General features: G+C 39.4%; 1 protein-coding gene across 4 annotated transcripts; it reads right to left on the bottom strand.

Annotated features, from left to right (window-relative positions):
- Positions 1-5,071: 5,071 nt before the first annotated feature.
- lrrc20 (leucine rich repeat containing 20) lies at positions 5,072-18,583 on the bottom strand. 4 transcript variants are annotated; one of them, XM_067429833.1, is made up of 5 exons: positions 17,049-17,096; positions 15,105-15,207; positions 12,313-12,462; positions 11,186-11,353; positions 5,072-5,400 (listed from the first exon to the last, which is right to left on the bottom strand). In XM_067429833.1, exons 1-5 carry the CDS (start codon positions 17,055-17,057, stop codon positions 5,285-5,287), a joined length of 546 nt encoding a protein of 181 aa, XP_067285934.1. In that variant the 5' UTR covers positions 17,058-17,096; the 3' UTR covers positions 5,072-5,284. The 4 variants fall into 4 exon arrangements, with proteins under 4 accessions (XP_067285934.1, XP_067285933.1, XP_067285931.1 ...); XM_067429832.1 differs by lacking the exon at positions 17,049-17,096 and adding an exon at positions 18,532-18,583 and having other exon boundaries at positions 5,073-5,400; positions 15,105-15,255; XM_067429830.1 differs by having other exon boundaries at positions 5,073-5,400; positions 15,105-15,255; positions 17,049-17,169.
- Positions 18,584-21,193: the final 2,610 nt, after the last annotated feature.

Raw genomic sequence — 21,193 nt, 5'->3', positions numbered from 1 at the left:
CACCCACTAACAGGAGCCGTGATGAAGAGATCATCAGTGTTATTCACTTCAACGGTCATAATGTTATGCCATATCGGTGTATTATATGTAAACACTTTTATTTTGGTTGTGATTTAATTGCGATTTATCAATTTGACACCAGTAATTATTTATCATTGTATGAGATGAATACAAGCATGCAAACTGGCATAAACAATAAGTCTGAGTAGTGTAAATAAACTGAATATTTCATTGGATCAAATAGAAATCATGTTTGCATATATTTCCTTTTATCTTAAACTATGAAGGGACTGTCAACAGCCTAATGTGATTAAATGTGTTTTGCAAATCATGTATTCACTGTTCATAACCCTTCATATTAGAAATATGCTCGAAATATGTAAAATATGCTCGACTCTCGGTGAACAATAGCTGTAATCAACCCAGACTTCCCATAATCAACAGATGCAGCGATAAACACAATGACTGAATCTGTCTTTGTTTCTGATCTAATTAGTTACATCATGTTTAACCCCGTAAAGCATGAGAAATTAAATAATAGTCAAAAAATGATTTTAGTTTGAAATGGAAATTTGGTCACTTCCGCATTATTTATGTTAAAGACCTTGAAACAATAAAAAAAAAAAGCAGATGGAGCATCAGATTAAATGTAAGTAATTCAGAAACTGGGAAGCAGGTTTCCTAGAGCCCGTCGTTTCCTTGTTTGAAATGCATCATCAATGGCTTATAGCAAAGATCTGATGAATAATTGGCCCCTTGGCATTTGGACCATCTTGAATAGGAAAAATCAGCGTGGCCTTTGAAATATAAAGGACTGAAGGATCTTTGTTAACCTGATGTCTGATCGTCCTGATACTAGATGATGCACAAACACTACACTGTCCTGAGGGAATGATTACAATCCATCTGATTCTGCCAAGATTTCCTGGATCAGCAGCGTTTGTTGATGCTGGAACAAACATTTATGTGAAACAAACGGTTTGAAGCCAAACCCCGAACTGAATCAGTAACTATCGCTGTAATCTGAGGATCAACTGTTGATAAGAATGTTGTTCAAATACCAATACAATCCTGAATACTGATTAAGGTAAATGTATAAAATCACTCTGTCAAATACACCTGTGGATGGATGTGTTGGTGGATGGATGCATGTGTGTATTGATGGATGGAAGCATGTGTGGTGGATTGATGGATGGATGGAGGCAGAGGTGGATTGATGGATGAATGGATGGAGGCAGAGGTGGATTGATGGATGGATGGAGGCAGAGGTGGATTGATGGATGGATGGATGGAGGTAGAGGTGGATTGATGGATGGATGGATGGAGGTAGAGGTGGATTGATGGATGGATGAGGCAGAGGTGGATTGATGGATGGATGGAGGCAGAGGTGGATTGATGGATGGATGGATGGAGGCAGAGGTGGATTGATGGATGGATGGATGGAGGTAGAGGTGGATTGATGGATGGATGGATGGATGAGGCAGAGGTGGATTGATGGATGGATGAGGCAGAGGTGGATTGATGGATGGATGAGGCAGAGGTGGATTGATGGATGGATGGATGGAGGTAGAGGTGGATTGATGGATGGATGGATGGATGAGGCAGAGGTGGATTGATGGATGGATGAGGCAGAGGTGGATTGATGGATGGATGAGGCAGAGGTGGATTGATGGATGGATGAGGCAGAGGTGGATTGATGGATGGATGAGGCAGGGGTGGATGGATGCAGAGGTGGATTGATGGATGGATGAGGTAGAGGTGGATTGATGGATGGATGAGGCAGAGGTGGATTGATGGATGGATGAGGCAGAGGTGGATTGATGGATGGATGAGGCAGGGGTGGATGGATGGATGGATGGATGCAGAGGTGGATCGATGGATGGATGAGGTAGAGGTGGATTGATGGATGGATGAGGCAGAGGTGGATTGATGGATGGATGAGGCAGAGGTGGATTGATGGATGGATGAGGCAGGGGTGGATTGATGGATGGATGAGGCAGGGGTGGATCGATGGATGGATGAGGTAGAGGTGGATTGATGGATGGATGAGGCAGGGGTGGATGGATGGATGGATGAGGCAGAGGTGGATTGATGGATGGATGAGGCAGAGGTGGATTGATGGATGGATGAGGCAGAGGTGGATTGATGGATGGATGAGGCAGGGGTGGATGGATGGATGGATGGATGCAGAGGTGGATCGATGGATGGATGAGGTAGAGGTGGATTGATGGATGGATGAGGCAGGGGTGGATTGATGGATGGATGAGGCAGGGGTGGATCGATGGATGGATGAGGTAGAGGTGGATTGATGGATGGATGAGGCAGGGGTGGATGGATGGATGGATGAGGCAGAGGTGGATTGATGGATGGATGAGGCAGAGGTGGATTGATGGATGGATGAGGCAGAGGTGGATTGATGGATGGATGAGGCAGGGGTGGATGGATGGATGGATGGATGCAGAGGTGGATTGATGGATGGATGAGGTAGAGGTGGATTGATGGATGGATGAGGCAGAGGTGGATTGATGGATGGATGAGGCAGGGGTGGATGGATGGATGGATGCATGCAGAGGTGGATGGATGGATGAGGCAGAGGTGGATTGATGGATGGATGAGGCAGAGGTGGATTGATGGATGGATGAGGCAGAGGTGGATTGATGGATGGATGAGGCAGGGGTGGATGGATGGATGGATGCATGCAGAGGTGGATGGATGGATGAGGCAGAGGTGGATTGATGGATGGATGAGGCAGAGGTGGATTGATGGATGGATGAGGCAGAGGTGGATTGATGGATGGATGAGGCAGAGGTGGATTGATGGATGGATGAGGTAGAGGTGGATTGATGGATGGATGCATGCAGAGGTGGATTGATGGATGGATGCATGCAGAGGTGGATTGATGGATGGATGCATGCAGAGGTGGATGGATGGATGAGGCAGAGGTGGATTGATGGATGGATGAGGCAGAGGTGGATTGATGGATGGATGAGGTAGAGGTGGATTGATGGATGGATGAGGCAGAGGTGGATTGATGGATGGATGAGGCAGGGGTGGATGGATGGATGGATGGATGCAGAGGTGGATGGATGGATGAGGCAGAGGTGGATTGATGGATGGATTCAAAGACAAATGGATAGATATTTTCAATCTCTATACTCTATGAAATATGTTGGGTCAGATTAGAGGGTCATTTGTTTTTGACATTAATAACGTTTGATTTCTTTACTGGTATTACTGACAGAGCAGATGAATAATAAATGGCTGTTTCCTGGAGCGGAGCGGTGTTTGAGCTCTGGTGAGAAGGCTTGAGGTTTCCTCTACTGCTGTATTCACAGATAACAGGCTCTTCAGCTTTAGTGCTCCAGATTGTTTCTCCAGGATTTGCGGTTTTTCACTGGAGAGCAGACTGAAATATTCTGCTACCACCCTTATTATCATTACCTCAGTTTCTGTACTCGTTTACATCGGAAGATCTTAACTGAAGAAGACGCCAGAACTCTCGTCCTCAGGTGAGAGGTGACGCTCATGAGTTTATATTTATATTACACAGGCGCTTCATCAGTGTTCAGATCCAGGAGATCCACGACTCGCTCAGGCGGAACGAGAGCATATTGCAATCTGAACTCTGATATGATAAACATCTTATATTGCTGCTTATGATTGGATATCACAGTCACAATATTTTAGGTCCTGATCTGGAATGGGGTCACTATGAGAGATAAAATTTTATTATTACACGGCTCTGTGAAATACTTGATTCTGATTGGTCAATCGCTCATTCCAGCGGTGTGTTATTCCCAGATAACACACACCGCTCATCCGGGTACTGCGAGTTATCTTGACCGGTTCTACTTCTGTGCTTAACGCTGGCGCCATCTTGTGGCTTAAACAGCCGTGGGTTACAATGGAAGACTTCAAGGCGGGTTTCCTTTATAAAGTTTTAAATATGGATATTTTTCTGACACAAACGCATCGATTGGAATCAGAAGGCTCTATTAACCCATCGGAGTCGTGTGGAGCACGTTATTTGACGGACAGCTGCATTTAATGGACTTCAGAAACAGCTCCAACTACTGCTGGGATTAACGTTAGCCTGGACTTTTTAAATATAACTCTGATTGTATTTGTCTGACAGAAGAATGTCATAAACACCTATAATGACCTGAGGGTGAGTAAATCAGAGGCTTGGGTTCATTTTTGGCTGAACTAACCCTTTCAGCATTCATTCTCAACATTTAGCAGCGATAGATAAAGGCTTAAAGCAGTCTGGAACTGTTTTTCTTCGCGGAAGCTTTGCGGAAGAGCTAATAAAATATTTAATCTCAAGACAATATTTAGTGTGTAATTTATTTGAGACTAGTAGGCGTGTAATAAGCGGGATAATGTCCACCCAGCCGGTTGTTATCTCAGAATAAACCCCTTCAGAGTGACGCTCCGCTTCGCCTCGGGGTCCTGATCACTCTGGAGGGGTTTATTCTGCGATAACAACCGGCTGGGTGGACATTAGCCCTTACCAGAAAAAATGTAAATAAATTACATTATATTATTTATTCATTTTTTTCTCTCTGGTGTGTTCTTATATGCATCTGTAGCCTATATAGTTTTATCTATAAACTATACATTAATATTATAAATATATAATAAAAATGTTTATATAATAAAAATTTGGAATTTCATTGTATAGACAAAACCTGTTGAAAAAAATGTAAATGATAAATTATGTACGGTAAATTATGATATATATAAATGTGTATATGTGCGTAACCGATCCCTTTGAAGTTAGTAAATATTTCTATATACATATTTCTGTTCAATATGTTGTTTTATTAAATGCCCCTGTTACGTGATGGACCTACTAAGCATTTAAAAAATGTATGTAGTTAATTTAATGTAGTTATTAACTTTCATTAATAACAAAGACAAATGGATACTTTTTTTTTTACGTTGCCACAGAAACAAACTATGTCCGAAGCAGCTAATCTCGGAGTCATAATTACGGTAATTCTGTTCACACAATGTGAACACAGCATTAAATATTCATAGAAAAGGTAATGGTGTCATGGAGGACGAATTTATTTGAGTTCTAGAGCCTTTGTGAATTTATATTTGAGTTCTGTATCCTGATCACAGATGGAGTCAGAATGAAGCCGCACGCGTCCATCCGTCCAGCACAAAGCAAAAGTCGTTTGCACAGTTCAATAAATATTTATTGAAAAGTTGTGAGGCACAGCATGCGGTCCAGTGCAGGAAAACACAACGAAAGGAAGAGTCGCTCCTCGTGTGTTTATCTCAGGAGAGCGAACTGATAATGGACAGACGCAGCGTCTGCAGACAGCGGGTTACTTCTCACATCCAGAGTCTTCAGTGAAGGCATGAGCGACAGCTTCTCCAGCGGTAAATCTGAGAGAGAGAGAGAGAGAGAGAGAGAGAGAGAGAGACAGAGAGAGAGAGTGAGAGAGAGAGAGAGAGAGAGAGACACAGAGAGAGAGAGAGAGAGTGAGAGAGTGAGAGTGAGAATTTGATTTTCAAAAAACTTTATTACAATTATTAACACATTATCTAGACAATCAAATAAATAAAATAAAATAAAAATCACACACACACAACCCCCCCCCCCCACACACACACACACAATATTAATGCAGGATAGGTGCAAAGACTTAAGTTATTTTCAACAACCTCACACAAAGCCCCACCATAACACCAAATCAAGTCAAAAGAAAGAAGGTGATCCATGGCTTTAAAATAGCGAAAATCAATAAGGATTCTAGATTTAACCGAATAATAAAAAAAAAAAAACTGCCAAAAAATTGTAACTCATGTTCCGCTCAATTTAGTTTTTTTCTAGTACCATAGACAGCCATTTTAGCTTGACCTAATAAAAAATTCAAGAGTTTACATTTAAACCGTTTTCTCTGAGCATATTTAAACCAACAAATAAAAATCTTAATAGAAAAAGTCTCACCAAAAGACAAAAATTAATTTTGTAAAACAGTGAACAGGGTCTCAAGTCTAGAAATTGCATAAATGTATGAAACACAGTTTCTCTTTGCAGACAGAAAAGGCTGTTAATAACTAAAATCCGGATTTAAAACTGAGATAAAGGCATTGACTGTAACTGCCCCGTGCAGAATTCTCCACTGCAGATCCCCAAGTTTTTTAGTCAATGGCGATCTTGTACAACCTTCTCCATTTAGGAAACTCACCCTGTAAAATATCACACAGATACAGAGAGAGAGAGAGAGAGAGAGAGAGAGAGAGAGAGAGGATGAGACGTGTGCAGCATCAACCCTTTAGTCCTTCAGTGCTTTGGGTCATTGTCATGTTGGAAGACCCAGCCTCGACCCATCTTCAAAGCTCTAACTGAAGGAAGGAGGTTGTTCCCCAAAATCTCGCAATACATGGCCCCGGTCATCCTCTCCTTAATACAGTGCAGTCGCCCTGTCCCATGTGCAGAAAAACACCCCCACAGCATGATGCTGCCACCCCCATGCTTCACAGTAGGGATGGTGTTCTGGGGATGGTACTGATCATTCTTCTTCCTCCAAACACGTTTAGTGAAATTATGACCAAAAAGTTATATTTTGGTCTCATCTGACCACATGACTTTCTCCCATGACTCCTATGGATCATCCAAATGGTCATTGGCAAACTTAAGACGGGCCTGGACATGTGCTGGTTTAAGCAGGGGAACCTTCCGTGCCATGCATGATTTCAAACCATGACGTCTTAGTGGTTTACCAGCAGTAACCTTGGCAACGGTGGTCCCAGCTCTTTTCAGGTCATTGACCAGCTCCTCCTGTAGTTCTGGGCTGATTTCTCACCTTTTTTAGGATTATTGAGACCCCACGAGGTGAGATCTGGCATGGAGCCCCAGTCCGAGGGAGATTGACAGTCATGTTTAGCTTCTTCCATTTTCTAATGATTGCTCCAACAGTGGACCTTTTTTCATCAAGCTGCTTGGCAATTTCCCCGTAGCCCTTTCCAGTCTTGTGGAGGTGTACAATTGTGTCTCTAGTGTCTTTGGACAGCTCTTTGGTCTTGGCCATGTTAGTAGTTGGACTCTTACTGATTGTATGGGGTGGACAGGTGTCTTTATCAGCTAACGACCTCAAACAGGAGCATCTAATGTAGGATAATAAATGGAGTGGAGGTGGACATTTTAAAGGCAGACTAACAGGCCTTTGAGGGTCAAATACTTATTTGCAGCTGTATCATACAAATAAATTGTTAAAAAAAAATCACATTGTGATTTCTGGATTTTCTTTTCTTTCAGATTATGTCTCTCACAGTGGCACCTATGATGACAATTTCAGACCCCTCCATGATTTCTAATAAGGAGAATTTGCAAAATAACGAATGTTCAAATACTTATTTTCCTCAAAGTAGATGGACAGGCAAATAGATAAATGGATGGACGGATAAACAGACAAGAAGGATAAATGGATGGATGGACATATAGCTAGACGGAGAGATGGATGGATAGACAGACAGACAGATAAATGGATGAATAGATAGATGGACGGACATATTGATAGAAGGGTGAAGGATAAATAGATAAATGGATGGATGGATAGATAAACAGATAGATGATGGATAGATAAGCAGATGGATAGATGAATAAACAGATAGATGATGGATGGATGGATGGATGGATGGATATAGATAGATAGATAGATAGCTAGATAGCTAGATAGATAGATAGATAGATAGATAGATAGATAGATAGATAGATAGATAGATAGATAGATAGATAGATAGATAGATCTTTGAGATCGGCTGCACTTATGTGAGATTATTATTACGTTCGGAGCCGCTTTCATCTTCTGTAGCCGTCAGATAATCACAAAGAATATACATCGCCATGGAAACAATAATTTGGCATCCAGGTTTTATTTGTATTGAATCCTTTTTAGAAGTGTTTGTGAATTGGAATGGAAATGGAGACCTTCTGTTCTTGCTGCAAAACTATAAAAATACATGACTGGCATTAATAATACAATTTTTTAAAAATAAATTCATAGCTTTATTCAGGCAGGATACATAAATTGATCAAAAGTGACAGTGAAGAAAATATTTCACAATTTGTACTGTATTTTTTCAGCCTTGGTGAGCAGAAGAGAGGCTTCAGTTGTTTTATCTAAGGCCAAAATAATAAGAATAAAGGCCACAATTATGACAGTTTATGACTTGCGGTCATAAGTATGAAAAAAAGTTGAATTGACGAATCATTGTCATAATTGATGTAATAATTTAAATTTGTATTAGTATTTCAATTTTTACTTTTTAAGTGATTATTCCAGTATTTTGACATTTTATGTAATAATTTCAAATTAGTATATAATTTGTTTTGTTTTTTAGTATGTCATAATTTTGACTTCATATCTCAAGTCTGATCATGTGACTCTGAAGACTGGAGTAATGATGATAAATTCAGCTTTGATCACAGGAATAAATCACACTTTACTATATATTCACATTTTAAATGGTACAATATTTGTTTTTACTGGATTTATGATCAAATAACTGCAGCCCTAGTGAGCAGAAGTCAAATTTTTAAACGTTCTAATATACTAGATAAAATATAAAATCCTATTAGTTTGTTTCCAATGATCACTGTATAACTGTATTCCTGATCTCGGAGCGGAGGCTGTGGCAATCAGTTGTTTTGTGCATTGATGTCGGTCTCTGTCAATTATTCATATAAACATACATTTTTGAATATGTCCAGAGGCATTGGCTGGCGGTTGTCAATAATGAACTCTTAACCATGTTCTTGTTCATCACGTGCAGATGCAGTAATATCACGGCTCTCTGAGATAGACTTTATGAGCGCTTCACGTCTACAGAGTGCATTCTCTGGCTGTCTGAGAAGAAACTTTCAGTCTGTTTGTCAGCAAGATGATCATGAGAATAATAATTTCCATTATTTTGATGTTAAAAAATGACCCGCATCCATTAGCATTAATATTTAGGAGTGTTTGCAGATTATTCTGCCATATTTATCTCAGGGTTCATGAAGTTACAGCGATCTGTCCATTAGTGTAGTGTTGTAACGGACTCAGGTCTGTTACCATGTTCACACCACCTTAGGTACCACTACTACCCACCACTAGAGGCGCTAGGGTGCTTTAGAGGTGGCATATACCCAGGTGGGTAGGGAGATTTGTTGGATAGTGGTGGGCGATACTGCAAAATTTGGCATCGATCCCCTATACTGTTATTTATTATCCTTTATTTAAAAACATTTTTTATTTATTAATTCATTCAATTTTATATATTTTTTATGTATTTTATTTATTTAAATCCATTTTTCATTCAGTTTAATCCATTTTGAATGTACTGTTATATCTATTATTTTTATTTAAATCACTTTTTATTTATTCATTCAGTTTAATTTTGGGCATTTAGTTTCAGTGAACTATTCCTTTAAAAAGCATCTAGGTAATATCAAAGACGTTACATACACAAATACGGTGCACTCATCTTCTGATGAATGGCAGAAAGTGCAATGCGCAATATGGCGGAATAAGCCCCGCCTTCTACATAAAACAGCCAATCGCTGATGGAGAATGTCAGCACTATTGCACTATACAGACAGAGCATATTTAGGCCACGCCCACACCGAGGGGGGGGGCAATCCAATGCTCTCCATTGACTTTGTATTGCGTGAAGCGGTCGCCTCGTCTTTTTCAACTTATAACAAAAAACAGAACAATGTCTAAAAGCTGATATGTGACAAGGTGTGCAGCACACAAGCTAAAAAACACAGAACTACGTTTTTATAAGCTGTCGACCCCAAAAAACGAGCGTTTAAGGAGACAAAAGTGGACACAGGCAATAAGACGTGAAGCTTCAGCAGAAGAATGGGTCAGTTTTGGGATCCTGACTCTCAAGGCGTTTCTCAATGTCAAGGAAGGATCCTCGGAAGCCAGAATTCTAAGGATGCCACGTCATCGACATCCGACGAAGGACTGTTCCAATGTCGAGGATCCTCGAATTTCAACCAAGGACTGAGTCCTTCGTTCGAAAAATATGTCATATACAGAAAAGGATGCATATGAGTAGCCTTCGCGCACTTCGCGTTCTCAAATCACCCACAATCCTATGCGCGCAGCTTCGCTATCTTCTGACGTTCCCGGAGTCGGAGCGTGAACGGGGCAAATATGCTTGTATCGGAGTTTGTTGATGGGAAGGAAGGAGGCGGGAACCGGCGAACGTTCAACAACTTTATTATAAATAATAAACAAAACGAAAGTAACACAGGGAAAACCCTCACGGGCGACTGCCCGCACACACATAAAACAATCACTTTGCCGTGAGCTGAGACCGGTGTGGCGGCGATCAGCTGCCGCTCATTATCACTCCATCAGCCGGCTCTCACGGTCCCTCACCTCGCTGATTGCCACAATGCTTTTATTTACGTTACCAAACATTTGTTATAACCGTAGTAAATATACGTAAAGTTTAACGTTTAAATGCCAGTACAAATTACTACTGTATTGATATAAAAATATATACAAATGACGTTACACATAATGTTATTGATGGCCAACGGACCTTTTCACTGACGTAATGACGCAATGACGTGCACTTGCTAGCCTGTTCCATTTGCGTGTTCTTCGAATCATAATGAGGACCCTCGCCTAGCCTCTGAAGGAAGTGACTTGGAAGGATCAGTCCTTCCAAGGAAGCATCCTTGACATTGAGAAACACCTTCTGTGTGTCTCAGTGTATCTACGCGTGCAGTAAACATTTGGTCAAATATCCAAATGTCAGTCTTATGTTATATTTCCTGTCTCTGATGACTTTCTCCTCCAGTGGGCGTAGTTCTCACTGTAATCTCGCATGTCTCTATTGCTTGTATGCACTTTTATGTCTTTAAATGTTTGTTTTTTTTAGGTCAGAACAGAACAGCTTATAAAAACGTCTGTGTTTTTGTTCTTGGGTTTTTGAGCTTGTTTTCTGTACACCTCATCACATATCACCTTTTAGACATTGTTCGTTTTTTTTGTAATAAGTCAGAAATGACAAGAACGCCACTTCCCGCAATAGAAGGTCAATGGAGACGGTTGGTTTGTTTCCCCCGGTGGGCGTGGCTTTCAGATTATGACGCGTGTCGCTCTGTCTCTATTGCACCATGATAAAGATGTCCGAGCCACTGTGGTCAGATCTGTGTGGTCACCTGTGATGTGGTTTTCCTCCAGGCTGATGTACTGGAGGCTGCTTATGTCCATCAGGCGCTCAGGGAAGACCTCCAGCTTGTTTTTGGAGAGGTTGATGCTGACCAAATGCTCCATATCTCCGACCGCCTCAGGGAGCGTTGTGAGGACGTTACCCCGTAGATCCAGCTCTAAAGAAACACAACACAACCGCTCATTAATGCTCGTCATGCAATCTGAATCTATAGTAGAAACATGTCCCCAACTCCCATGATGCATTGCAAACTATGCAGCTACTGCACGTAAGAGGGGGATACGGGAGTGGATTTATCAAACCTCTTCTGTCCCATCCCATCTTAGCCTGCTGCCAGCTGAACTCAGCCCCGCCCACAAAATTTGAGCTCGGGTGGTTCGGTCTGGACTCGATCCATAGAGGAGTAATTATCCCCAAACAGAAACTGTTTGTACCAATGAGATCATCAGGGCGGGCTTTAGACGATGACGGACAGATGATCTAGTCCCATCCCAATGTAGATCATCAGTTCTCTGTGTGAATATATAGTAAAGTGTGATTTATTCCTGTGATCAAAGCTGAATTTATCATCATTACTCCAGTCTTCAGAGTCACATGATCCTTCACTAATCATTCTCAGATGAGGATCTGATGATCAACACATTTATGATTATTATCCGTGTTGTGCAAAACATTTGTTTTAGGATTCTTTGATAAATAGGAAGTTCAAAAGAACAGGATTTATCTGAAATAGAATATTTTCAACTTGATAAAAGTATTTAATGTCACTTTTCATTAATTTAATGCATCCTTGCTGATAAAAAATATTAAGTTATTTTACAAAAAAAAAAAAAAAAAATTGAACCGACCCCAAACATTTGAACGGTAGTACAATTTAAGTAAATTAATAAACATTATATCAGATCCTCATCTGAGAGTGATTAGTGAAGGATCAGTGACTCTGAAGACTGGAGTAATGATGATAAATTCAGCTTTGATCACAGGAATAAATCACACTTTACTATATATTCACACAGAGAACAGATGATTTACACTGGATCAAATAAATGCAGCTTTGGTGAGCATAAAATCACGAACCTCTTCTGGATGTGACGTCTGACAGAAGTGACGTCTTACCTCTCAGCTGTGTGAAGGTTTGGAAGAACTTGCCGCTCAAGGCTTTGATCTGGTTGTTAGCCAGAGAGAGTGTGTGTATGTTGTGTGTGCAGCTGCGCATCATCTTGAAGACACCGTCGGGGAAACTCACGAGACTGCAGTCGGACAGATCTGAGGAAGAACACACACACACACACACACACACACACACACACACACACACACACACACACACACACACACACACACACACACACTCTGGCATTACAGGTCAAATCAGCTCCTATGAAAAGCACAAATCAACAACTCCTAATGTGCAATCACTCAAACACGATCAGGAACAGGAATTCGTGTGTGTGTGTGTGTGTGTTTAATCAGAGGTGCTGGGCTTTACAATGCTGCTGATTGCGGTGGGAGTTTATTTACTTCTGATATTAAATGATTGATATGATGAGATGACTTAAAGAAAATGACACTTGATCAGTCGGAAAACTGGCCTGTGTGTGTGTGAGTGTGAGAGAGTAAGTGAAGAGTGTGTGTGTTTGAGTGTGTGTGTTTTATAGGACCTTCTCCACACAACAGCTCCATCTACTGCCGACACTTAACGGCCGAAACCAGACAACAAACTGTCTCCCATTCTAAAATGTAAAAGTCAACTATATATATATATCATTTTCTTATTAAATTATTAATTCATTTATTTTAATGTATTGTTAAATGTATTATTTTATTTATTTAAATCAATTTTTTAAATCAATATTTAATGTGTTATTTCTATTATTTTAATTTATTTATTTTAATCCATTTTAAATGTACTTATATTTATAATTTTATTTAAATATATTGTTAATTAATTAAATGTTATACATTTTAATGTGGCATAATAGATATTATTTTATTTATTTAAATATTTGTATGTATTCGTTTAATTTAATACATTTTTTATTCACTCTTGTTTTTATTACTTTAAATCAATTAATTTATTACATCCATAATTTACTGTAATATGTATTATTATATGCATTATTTAAATCAAATGTATTTATTTTAATTAATTGTAATGTAATATGTAGTTTTATTTAAATAAAAAAATAATTATTCTTTAATTCATCTTAATAAAATATGTATGTAATGTTATATGTATATTTATTTATTTAATTTTTCATATATAAATCAAATTTATATACACAATTTATACACTCCCTACAGCAGTCCCACGAGGTCCACGGACCCCAGCGAGAAAACGTCAGGAGGTGTGTGTGTTTAGGAAGACGTGATAGGGGGTAAACATGAAAACAGATTTCCTCTCAGATATGAAGTATTATTATATTAATGTATGATTGCGGCACCACACAGTGATGGATGGATAGATGGATGATGGATAGATAGTGGATGGATGGATGGATGGATGGATGATGGACAGATAGTGGATGGATGGATGGATTAATGGATAGATAGTGGATGGATGATGGATAGATAGTGGATGGATGATGGATAGATAGTGGATGGATGGATGGATGGATGATGGATAGATAGTGGATGGATGGATGGATGGATGATGGATAGATAGTGGATGGATGGATGGAGGATAAATAGTGGATGGATGGATGGATGGATTAATGGATGGATGATGGATAGATAGTGGATGGATGGATAGTGGATGGATGGATGGATGGATAAATAGTGGATGGATGGATGGATGATGGATAGATAGTGGATGGATGGATAGTGGATGGATGGATGGATGGATAGATAGTGGATGGATGGATGATGGATAGATAGTGGATGGATGATGGATAGATAGTGGATGGATGGATGGATGGATGATGGATAGATAGTGGATGGATGGATGGATGGATTAATGGATGGATGATGGATAGATAGTGGATGGATGGATGGATGATGGATAAATAGTGGATGGATGGATGGATGGATTAATGGATGGATGATGGATAGATAGTGGATGGATGGATAGTGGATGGATGGATGGATGGATAAATAGTGGATGGATGGATGGATGATGGATAGATAGTGGATGGATGGATGGATGGATGGATGGATAGATAGTGGATGGATGGATGATGGATAGATAGTGGATGGATGGATGGATGGATGGATGGATGGATGGATGGATTAATGGATAGATAGTGGATGGATGATGGATAGATAGTGGATGGATGATGGATAGATAGTGGATGGATGATGGATAGATAGTGGATGGATGGATTAATGGATAGATAGTGGATGGATGATGGATAGATAGTGGATGGATGATGGATAGATAGTGGATGGATTGATGGATGATGGATAGATAGTGGATGGATGGATGGATAGATAGTGGATGGATGGATTAATGGATAGATAGTGGATGGATGATGGATAGATAGTGGATGGATGATGGATAGATAGTGGATGGATGGATTAATGGATAGATAGTGGATGGATGATGGATAGATAGTGGATGGATTGATGGATGATGGATAGATAGTGGATGGATGGATGGATTAATGGATGGATGATGGATAGATAGTGGATGGATGGATGATGGATAAATAGTGGATGGATGGATGGATGAGGGATAGATAGTGGATGGATGGATGATGGATAAATAGTGGATGGATGGATGGATGAGGGATAGATAGTGGATGGATGGATGATGGATAAATAGTGGATGGATGGATGGATGAGGGATAGATAGTGGATGGATGGATAGTGGATGAATGGATGGATGGATGGATAGATAGTGGATAGATGGATAGATTTCCTCTGAGATATGAAGTATTATTATATTATGGTATGTTTTGTGGCCGCACCCAGCGAGTCTCTGCCCTCCTCCACGGTGGCGTTGATCCTGCGGGCGACTCTGGCCACGGCCTCCGCCATCCTGTGGTGCTGAGTGATGGGCGGGTCCAGCGGCTGTCAATCATGCACAGGAAGTCACAGGTATGAGCCACGAGCCGCTTCCTGCCAGAGCGCACAAACATGCATCATAAAGCTCATCAATATCTGCTCATGCACATCATGTCTGGATGCAGCCTTAGATATATACATACATAGATGCTAAAAAATGTGTGTGTGTGTGTGTGTGAGAGTGATGGGTAGGTTTAGGGGGATAGAAAATGCGGTTTGTACAGTATAAAAACCATTACACCTATGGAATGTCCCTGTAAACCACATAGACCAACGTGTGTGTGTGTGTGTGTGTGTGTGTGTGTGGAAACTTTACTATTTTGAATGTTTTTGAAAAGTCTCTTCTGCTCACCAAGGCTGCATTTATTTGATCAGAAATACAGAAAAAAACTGTAATAGTGTGAAATTATTATTTTTCTATTGTTCTGTCAAATCTATTAATCACGATTAATTGCATCCAAAATAAAAGATCATGTTAACAATATATATGTGTGTGTGTGTGTGTGTGTGTGTACTGTTGTATATAATGTTCATATAAATATACACACATGCATGTGTATATTTAAGAACTATTTCAATGTATATTCTGTATTTATATAATTTAAATATACATATTTTTATATATAAACAATCTTAAATATATACATGTGTGTTTATTTTATATACATAATTATACACAGTGCACATGTAACCCCTACTGTTCGGACCGGGACTCAAACCCGGGTCCGCCGGCATGAGAGTCGGACGCTCTAACAAGAACGCTAAAGGCTGCAACCTCTAGCGTCAGTCGCTAGAGCGTCTCTTGGGGTCAGGGGAGTGAGGTTTACTCGCACAGCAACTTCTACTAGCTGGCCTCCGTTACACACACACACACATATATTATGTAAACATGAACTGTTATTTTGGATATGATTAATCATTTCTTTTGTTTTTAGTCTAGATATGATCATCCTCATGAAAAAATGAATAATCAAATTTAAAAGTCAACTATATATTTTCTATTATTTTCTTCTTATTCTATTATAATGTTATTATTGTTAATATGTTTTTTTTTTACAACTTATTCATTTAAATACATTTTCTTATTCATTTTAATATTTTTTTATAAACTGTTATATATTTTATTTATTTAAATCAATGTATTCATTTATTTTAATCAATTTTTATTTAATGTTCAATTTTGATGAATCGATTTGATAGCACTAATTTTAATATACTTTAAATATTATTTATTTATGTAATGCAAAGCTGATTTTTTTTTGTTTTCATTTTTTTACTGTGTCATAAGTTGTTTGGGACATTTTTAACTTCCAAAACTATAACAACTCATGACACAGCAACAAAAAATGTAAAAGATAAACATAATCATTGGCCGACATTATTAATTGCCAATGTCTAAACATACTTTTAGTTCAGATCATAGTGATGCATTTAATGTGCAATCATGAGAAACAGCAGAGCAAAGCCAGATAAAGCCTCAGACAGCTGACCACACCGATATAGAAACACACGAGTTATTAATAGCGAATACAGAAACACACGAGTTATTAATAGCGAATACAGAAACACACGAGTTATTAATAGCGAATACAGAATCACACGAGTTATTAATAGCACGAGCATTTTGTGCATCTGAACGAGCATTAGCCTACCATGTTGTTATTAATATCATCTAGCTCTATGGACTGCATGATAATTGAGCGCTTTATGATATGATGACGTCACGCCATTCATTGAACTAAAGGCATTAAAGGAACAACACGAGCACATGCAAAGCTGTAAAGTAAAGCGGATTGTTCATCTAGAGCTGGTGAAGCCTCACATTCAGGCATGCGACGCGGTCTCACCGTCTCCATTCGGCGGACAGATGACTTTAGTTTAGTTAGAAAGTGTCTGTCTGTTCTGTAATGAGAGACCGAGGAACATGCCGACTGCCGGATGCCGGATTCCGCTACAACTGACGTGAACAAGAAGCGACAGGCACATCGCTTGACGGCAGAACGAGCTGTGAGAAAACCTATGGGGAAAACTTGTCAAGTCGCTCGACTATTTCAGCTCGTTAAACTAGAGTTTGTTAGGTTTTCTCCATTTGGTAGTTAGTGTAGCATATTAAGAAACAATTTTAATTCAAGGAGAAAGAAAAAAGTTAGCATGAAATTCTAAAAAAAAAATTATAGCCTAAACATGTTCTCGTTATTATTATTTACCCAGGCAAAACCTCAAAACTTCTAAAGCCCTGTAAATTAAAATGCATAATGTGTTATGCTCATCAAGCCTGCATTTAGTGGATCAAAAATACAGAAAAAAATGTAATATTGTGAAATATTACAATTTTAATTTAATTATTTATCTCTGAATATACGCCCACTTTAAAATATAATATATTTATGTGATGCAAAGCTTAATTTTCAGGACTTTTGTCAGGATTCTTTGATGAATAGAAAGTATTAAAAAAACAGCATTTATTTTCTAACAATAAAAATCATATTTTTTAAATCATTTTAAAGGTGCAGTGTGTAGTATTGACGAGGATCTATTGACAGAAATGCAACATAATATACATAACTATGTTTTTTATGACCTTAGATTGAGCCGTTTCTATCTATACAGCGCGGGTCCCTTACAGTGCGCCGCCATGTTTCTACAGTAGCCCTAAAGGGACAAACTTATCCACAGAGTAGTAGCTTCTCTGCTGTCTCAGACGACGACATTTTTGTCCTGTGCCAGCCTCCGTAGCTTCTCTATGTGCTCCGAAAGGGAGGGGTGTGTGGTTGCAATTCACAAACTCACCACTAGATGCCACTAAAATTCACACACTGCACCTTTAACACATCATCGTTGAATAAAAGTATTCATTTTTCCACAAAAAAAAGACAAAAATTACCGACCCTAAACTTTTGAACGTTATTATATAGACCCTGTTGTTATAAAATCTATTTGAAATAAATTCAGTTCTTTTTTAACTATTTATTCATCAATGATGTCCTACACAACTTCTAAAGTCCTGTAAAGTAAAATACATGGTTTATTTTATCATTACATATTGGTATATAATAACCAATAATTGGTATTAATTTGTTGGTTTTATAAGCTACTTTCTTCTCTCATAAAAATAGAAATTAATGCTTGTTATCATCCTTTAAACATGAAATGGACATTTTTGGAACCAAACTCAAAACTACAACGGTTTAAATATTAAAAAGAAAAGCAGATTTCTACAAATAGGTTTGGGAATATGTATTGCTATGAAAACAAGAGCAGATATCTGTCCCATATCGGCACAAAACTAAAGCAGATTACTGAGAGTTTAAACACACTGACTGTACGTACCTCTGTGTGTGTGTTTGGCCACCCGTGTCCTCTCCGAGCTGATCCCAAAAGCTGTGATTCTGGAACGTCCCTGCCGTATTAGGGCTGGAACGGACAATGGCAGGAGATTGTGTTGAGCCTGTGACCCCTGTGACCCCCACGGACAATAACCCACAGTCAGTTCTAGAAATCACCAAGGGTTTCTCTGTCTATTCTATCTATCTATCTATCTATCTATCTATCTATCTATCTATCTATCTATCTATCTATCTATCTATCTATCTATCTATCTCTCTATCTATCTATCTATCTATCTATCTATCTATCTATCTATCTATCTATCTATCTATCTATCTATCTATCTATCTATCTATCTATCTATCTATCCATCCATCCATCCATCCATCCATCCATCCATCCATCCATCCATCCATCCATCCATCCATCCACCCACCCACCCACCCATCCACCCACCCATCCACCCATCCATCCATCCATCCATCCATCCATCCATCCTGAAGTGAGGATGTTCCGTTACTGTATAAATGTGTGGACACAATAACACCTTTAGGACAAACTCACAGGAAGTTGCTACACTTTCAGTAGCGTCCTCTCTCTAATGATCCTGTTTGATTGTGTGTGCCGGGCTTAGAAATAAAATATGTGATATTTAAGGATATATAGAAGAAGGATTACTATTACAAAACCTATATTTATATACATATCATGGCTTTATTTGTTTTGTTTAGATAGACAGATATATGGAGAGCCGGATGGATGGATAGACAGAGTGACGCCCCTGTTGGCCGTTCCTGGTCTTCTCTCTGTGTGTGTGTGTGTGTGTGTGTGTGTGTGTGTGTGTTTGTATTGTTTGCAGGTGACAGGCTGATTGTGGTGTGATTGGGAGCACCGGCTTCATGGTGTTAATTGCTCACTGTAAAAGCGGATCATTCCTGTTGGTTTTGGTCGGCTCTGGATTTGGTGGCTGCTTTAAGCTCTTGGTTCCATATGGAAAAAGCCTGGTTCATTTGAAAGGGTTAGTTTATTTGATGCCATTAACTCCTCTCCCTAATGTCGCTCCACACCCGTAAGACCTCCGTTCATCTTCACACACAGTTTAAGATATTTTATATTTAGTCCGAGAGCGTATGCAAGTGTATGCACACTATACTCTTCTGGGTTTGTTTTCACTCCTCAAATAAAGATTCGAACGGTTATGATTCATCAGCGAATCGATTCGCTGATTCATAACCGTTCAAATCTTTATTTGAGGATTGAACACAAACCCGGAAGAGAAGCCAATGCTGAATAAAGTCGTAGTTTTTGTTATTTTTGGACCCAAATGTATTTTGGATGCTTCAAGAGACTCTAATTAACCCACTGATGTCTCATATGGACTACTGTGATGATGTTTTTATTCCCTTTCTGGACATGGACAGTATAGTGTGCATACACTTGCATACGCTCTCGGACTAAATATAAAATATCTTAAACTGTGTGTGAAGATGAACGGAGGTCTTACGGGTGTGGAGCGACATTAGGGAGAGGAGTTAATGACAGACATTTCATTTTTGGGGGAACTAACCCTTTAAGTATGAATGTAAAATAAAGCTCATACTTCACAAGATGAATGTACTTGTCTTCTCCTTCTTTGCAGTGATCCTTCGTGATCTGGATGGATGGATGGATGGATGGATGGATGATAGATAGATTGTTGATGGATGGAGGGATGGATAGAGGATGGATAGTGTATAGATGGATGGATGATAATAGATTGTGGATGGATGGATGGATGGATGGATGGATGGATGGACGGATGATAGGTAGATTGTGGATGGATGGAGGGATGGATGAATAGACAGATGGATGGATAGATAGTGAATGGAGGGATGGATAGTGGATAGATGGGTGGATGGATAGTGGATGGATGGATGGATAGACGGATGGATGATAGATTGTGGATGGATGGAGGGAGGGAGGGAGGGAAGGATGGATAGAAGATGGATAGTGGATGGATGGATGGATGGATGGCTTGGCTAGATAGTGGATGGATGGATGAATGGATAGACGGATGGATGATAGATTGTGGATGGATGGATAGCTAGATAGTGGATGGATGGATTGATGAAAAGACAGATGGACAGATAGATAGTGAATGGATGGATGGATAGTGGATGGATTGATGGATGAATGGATAGATAGATAGATAGATAGATAGATAGATAGATAGATAGATAGATAGATAGATAGATAGATAGATAGATAGATAGATAGATAGATAGATAGATAGATAGATAGATAGATGGATTGATATTGGATGGATTGATGGATGGATGGATAGATAGTGAATGGAGGGATGGATAGTGGATAGATGGGTGGATGGATAGTGGATGGATGGATGGATAGACGGATGGATGATAGATTGTGGATGGATGGAGGGAGGGAGGGAGGGAAGGATGGATAGAAGATGGATAGTGGATGGATGAATGGATGGATGGCTTGGCTAGATAGTGGATGGATGGATGAATGGATAGACGGATGGATGATAGATTGTGGATGGATGGATAGCTAGATAGTGGATGGATGGATTGATGAAAAGACAGATGGACGGATAGATAGTGAATGGATGGATGGATAGTGGATGGATTGATGGATGAATGGATAGATAGATAGATAGATGGAT

The sequence above is a fragment of the Pseudorasbora parva genome, chromosome 21 (genome assembly GCF_024679245.1).
Source record: "Pseudorasbora parva isolate DD20220531a chromosome 21, ASM2467924v1, whole genome shotgun sequence".
NCBI lineage: Eukaryota > Metazoa > Chordata > Actinopteri > Cypriniformes > Gobionidae > Pseudorasbora > Pseudorasbora parva.
This window is presented reverse-complemented; position numbering and strand designations above follow the sequence as displayed.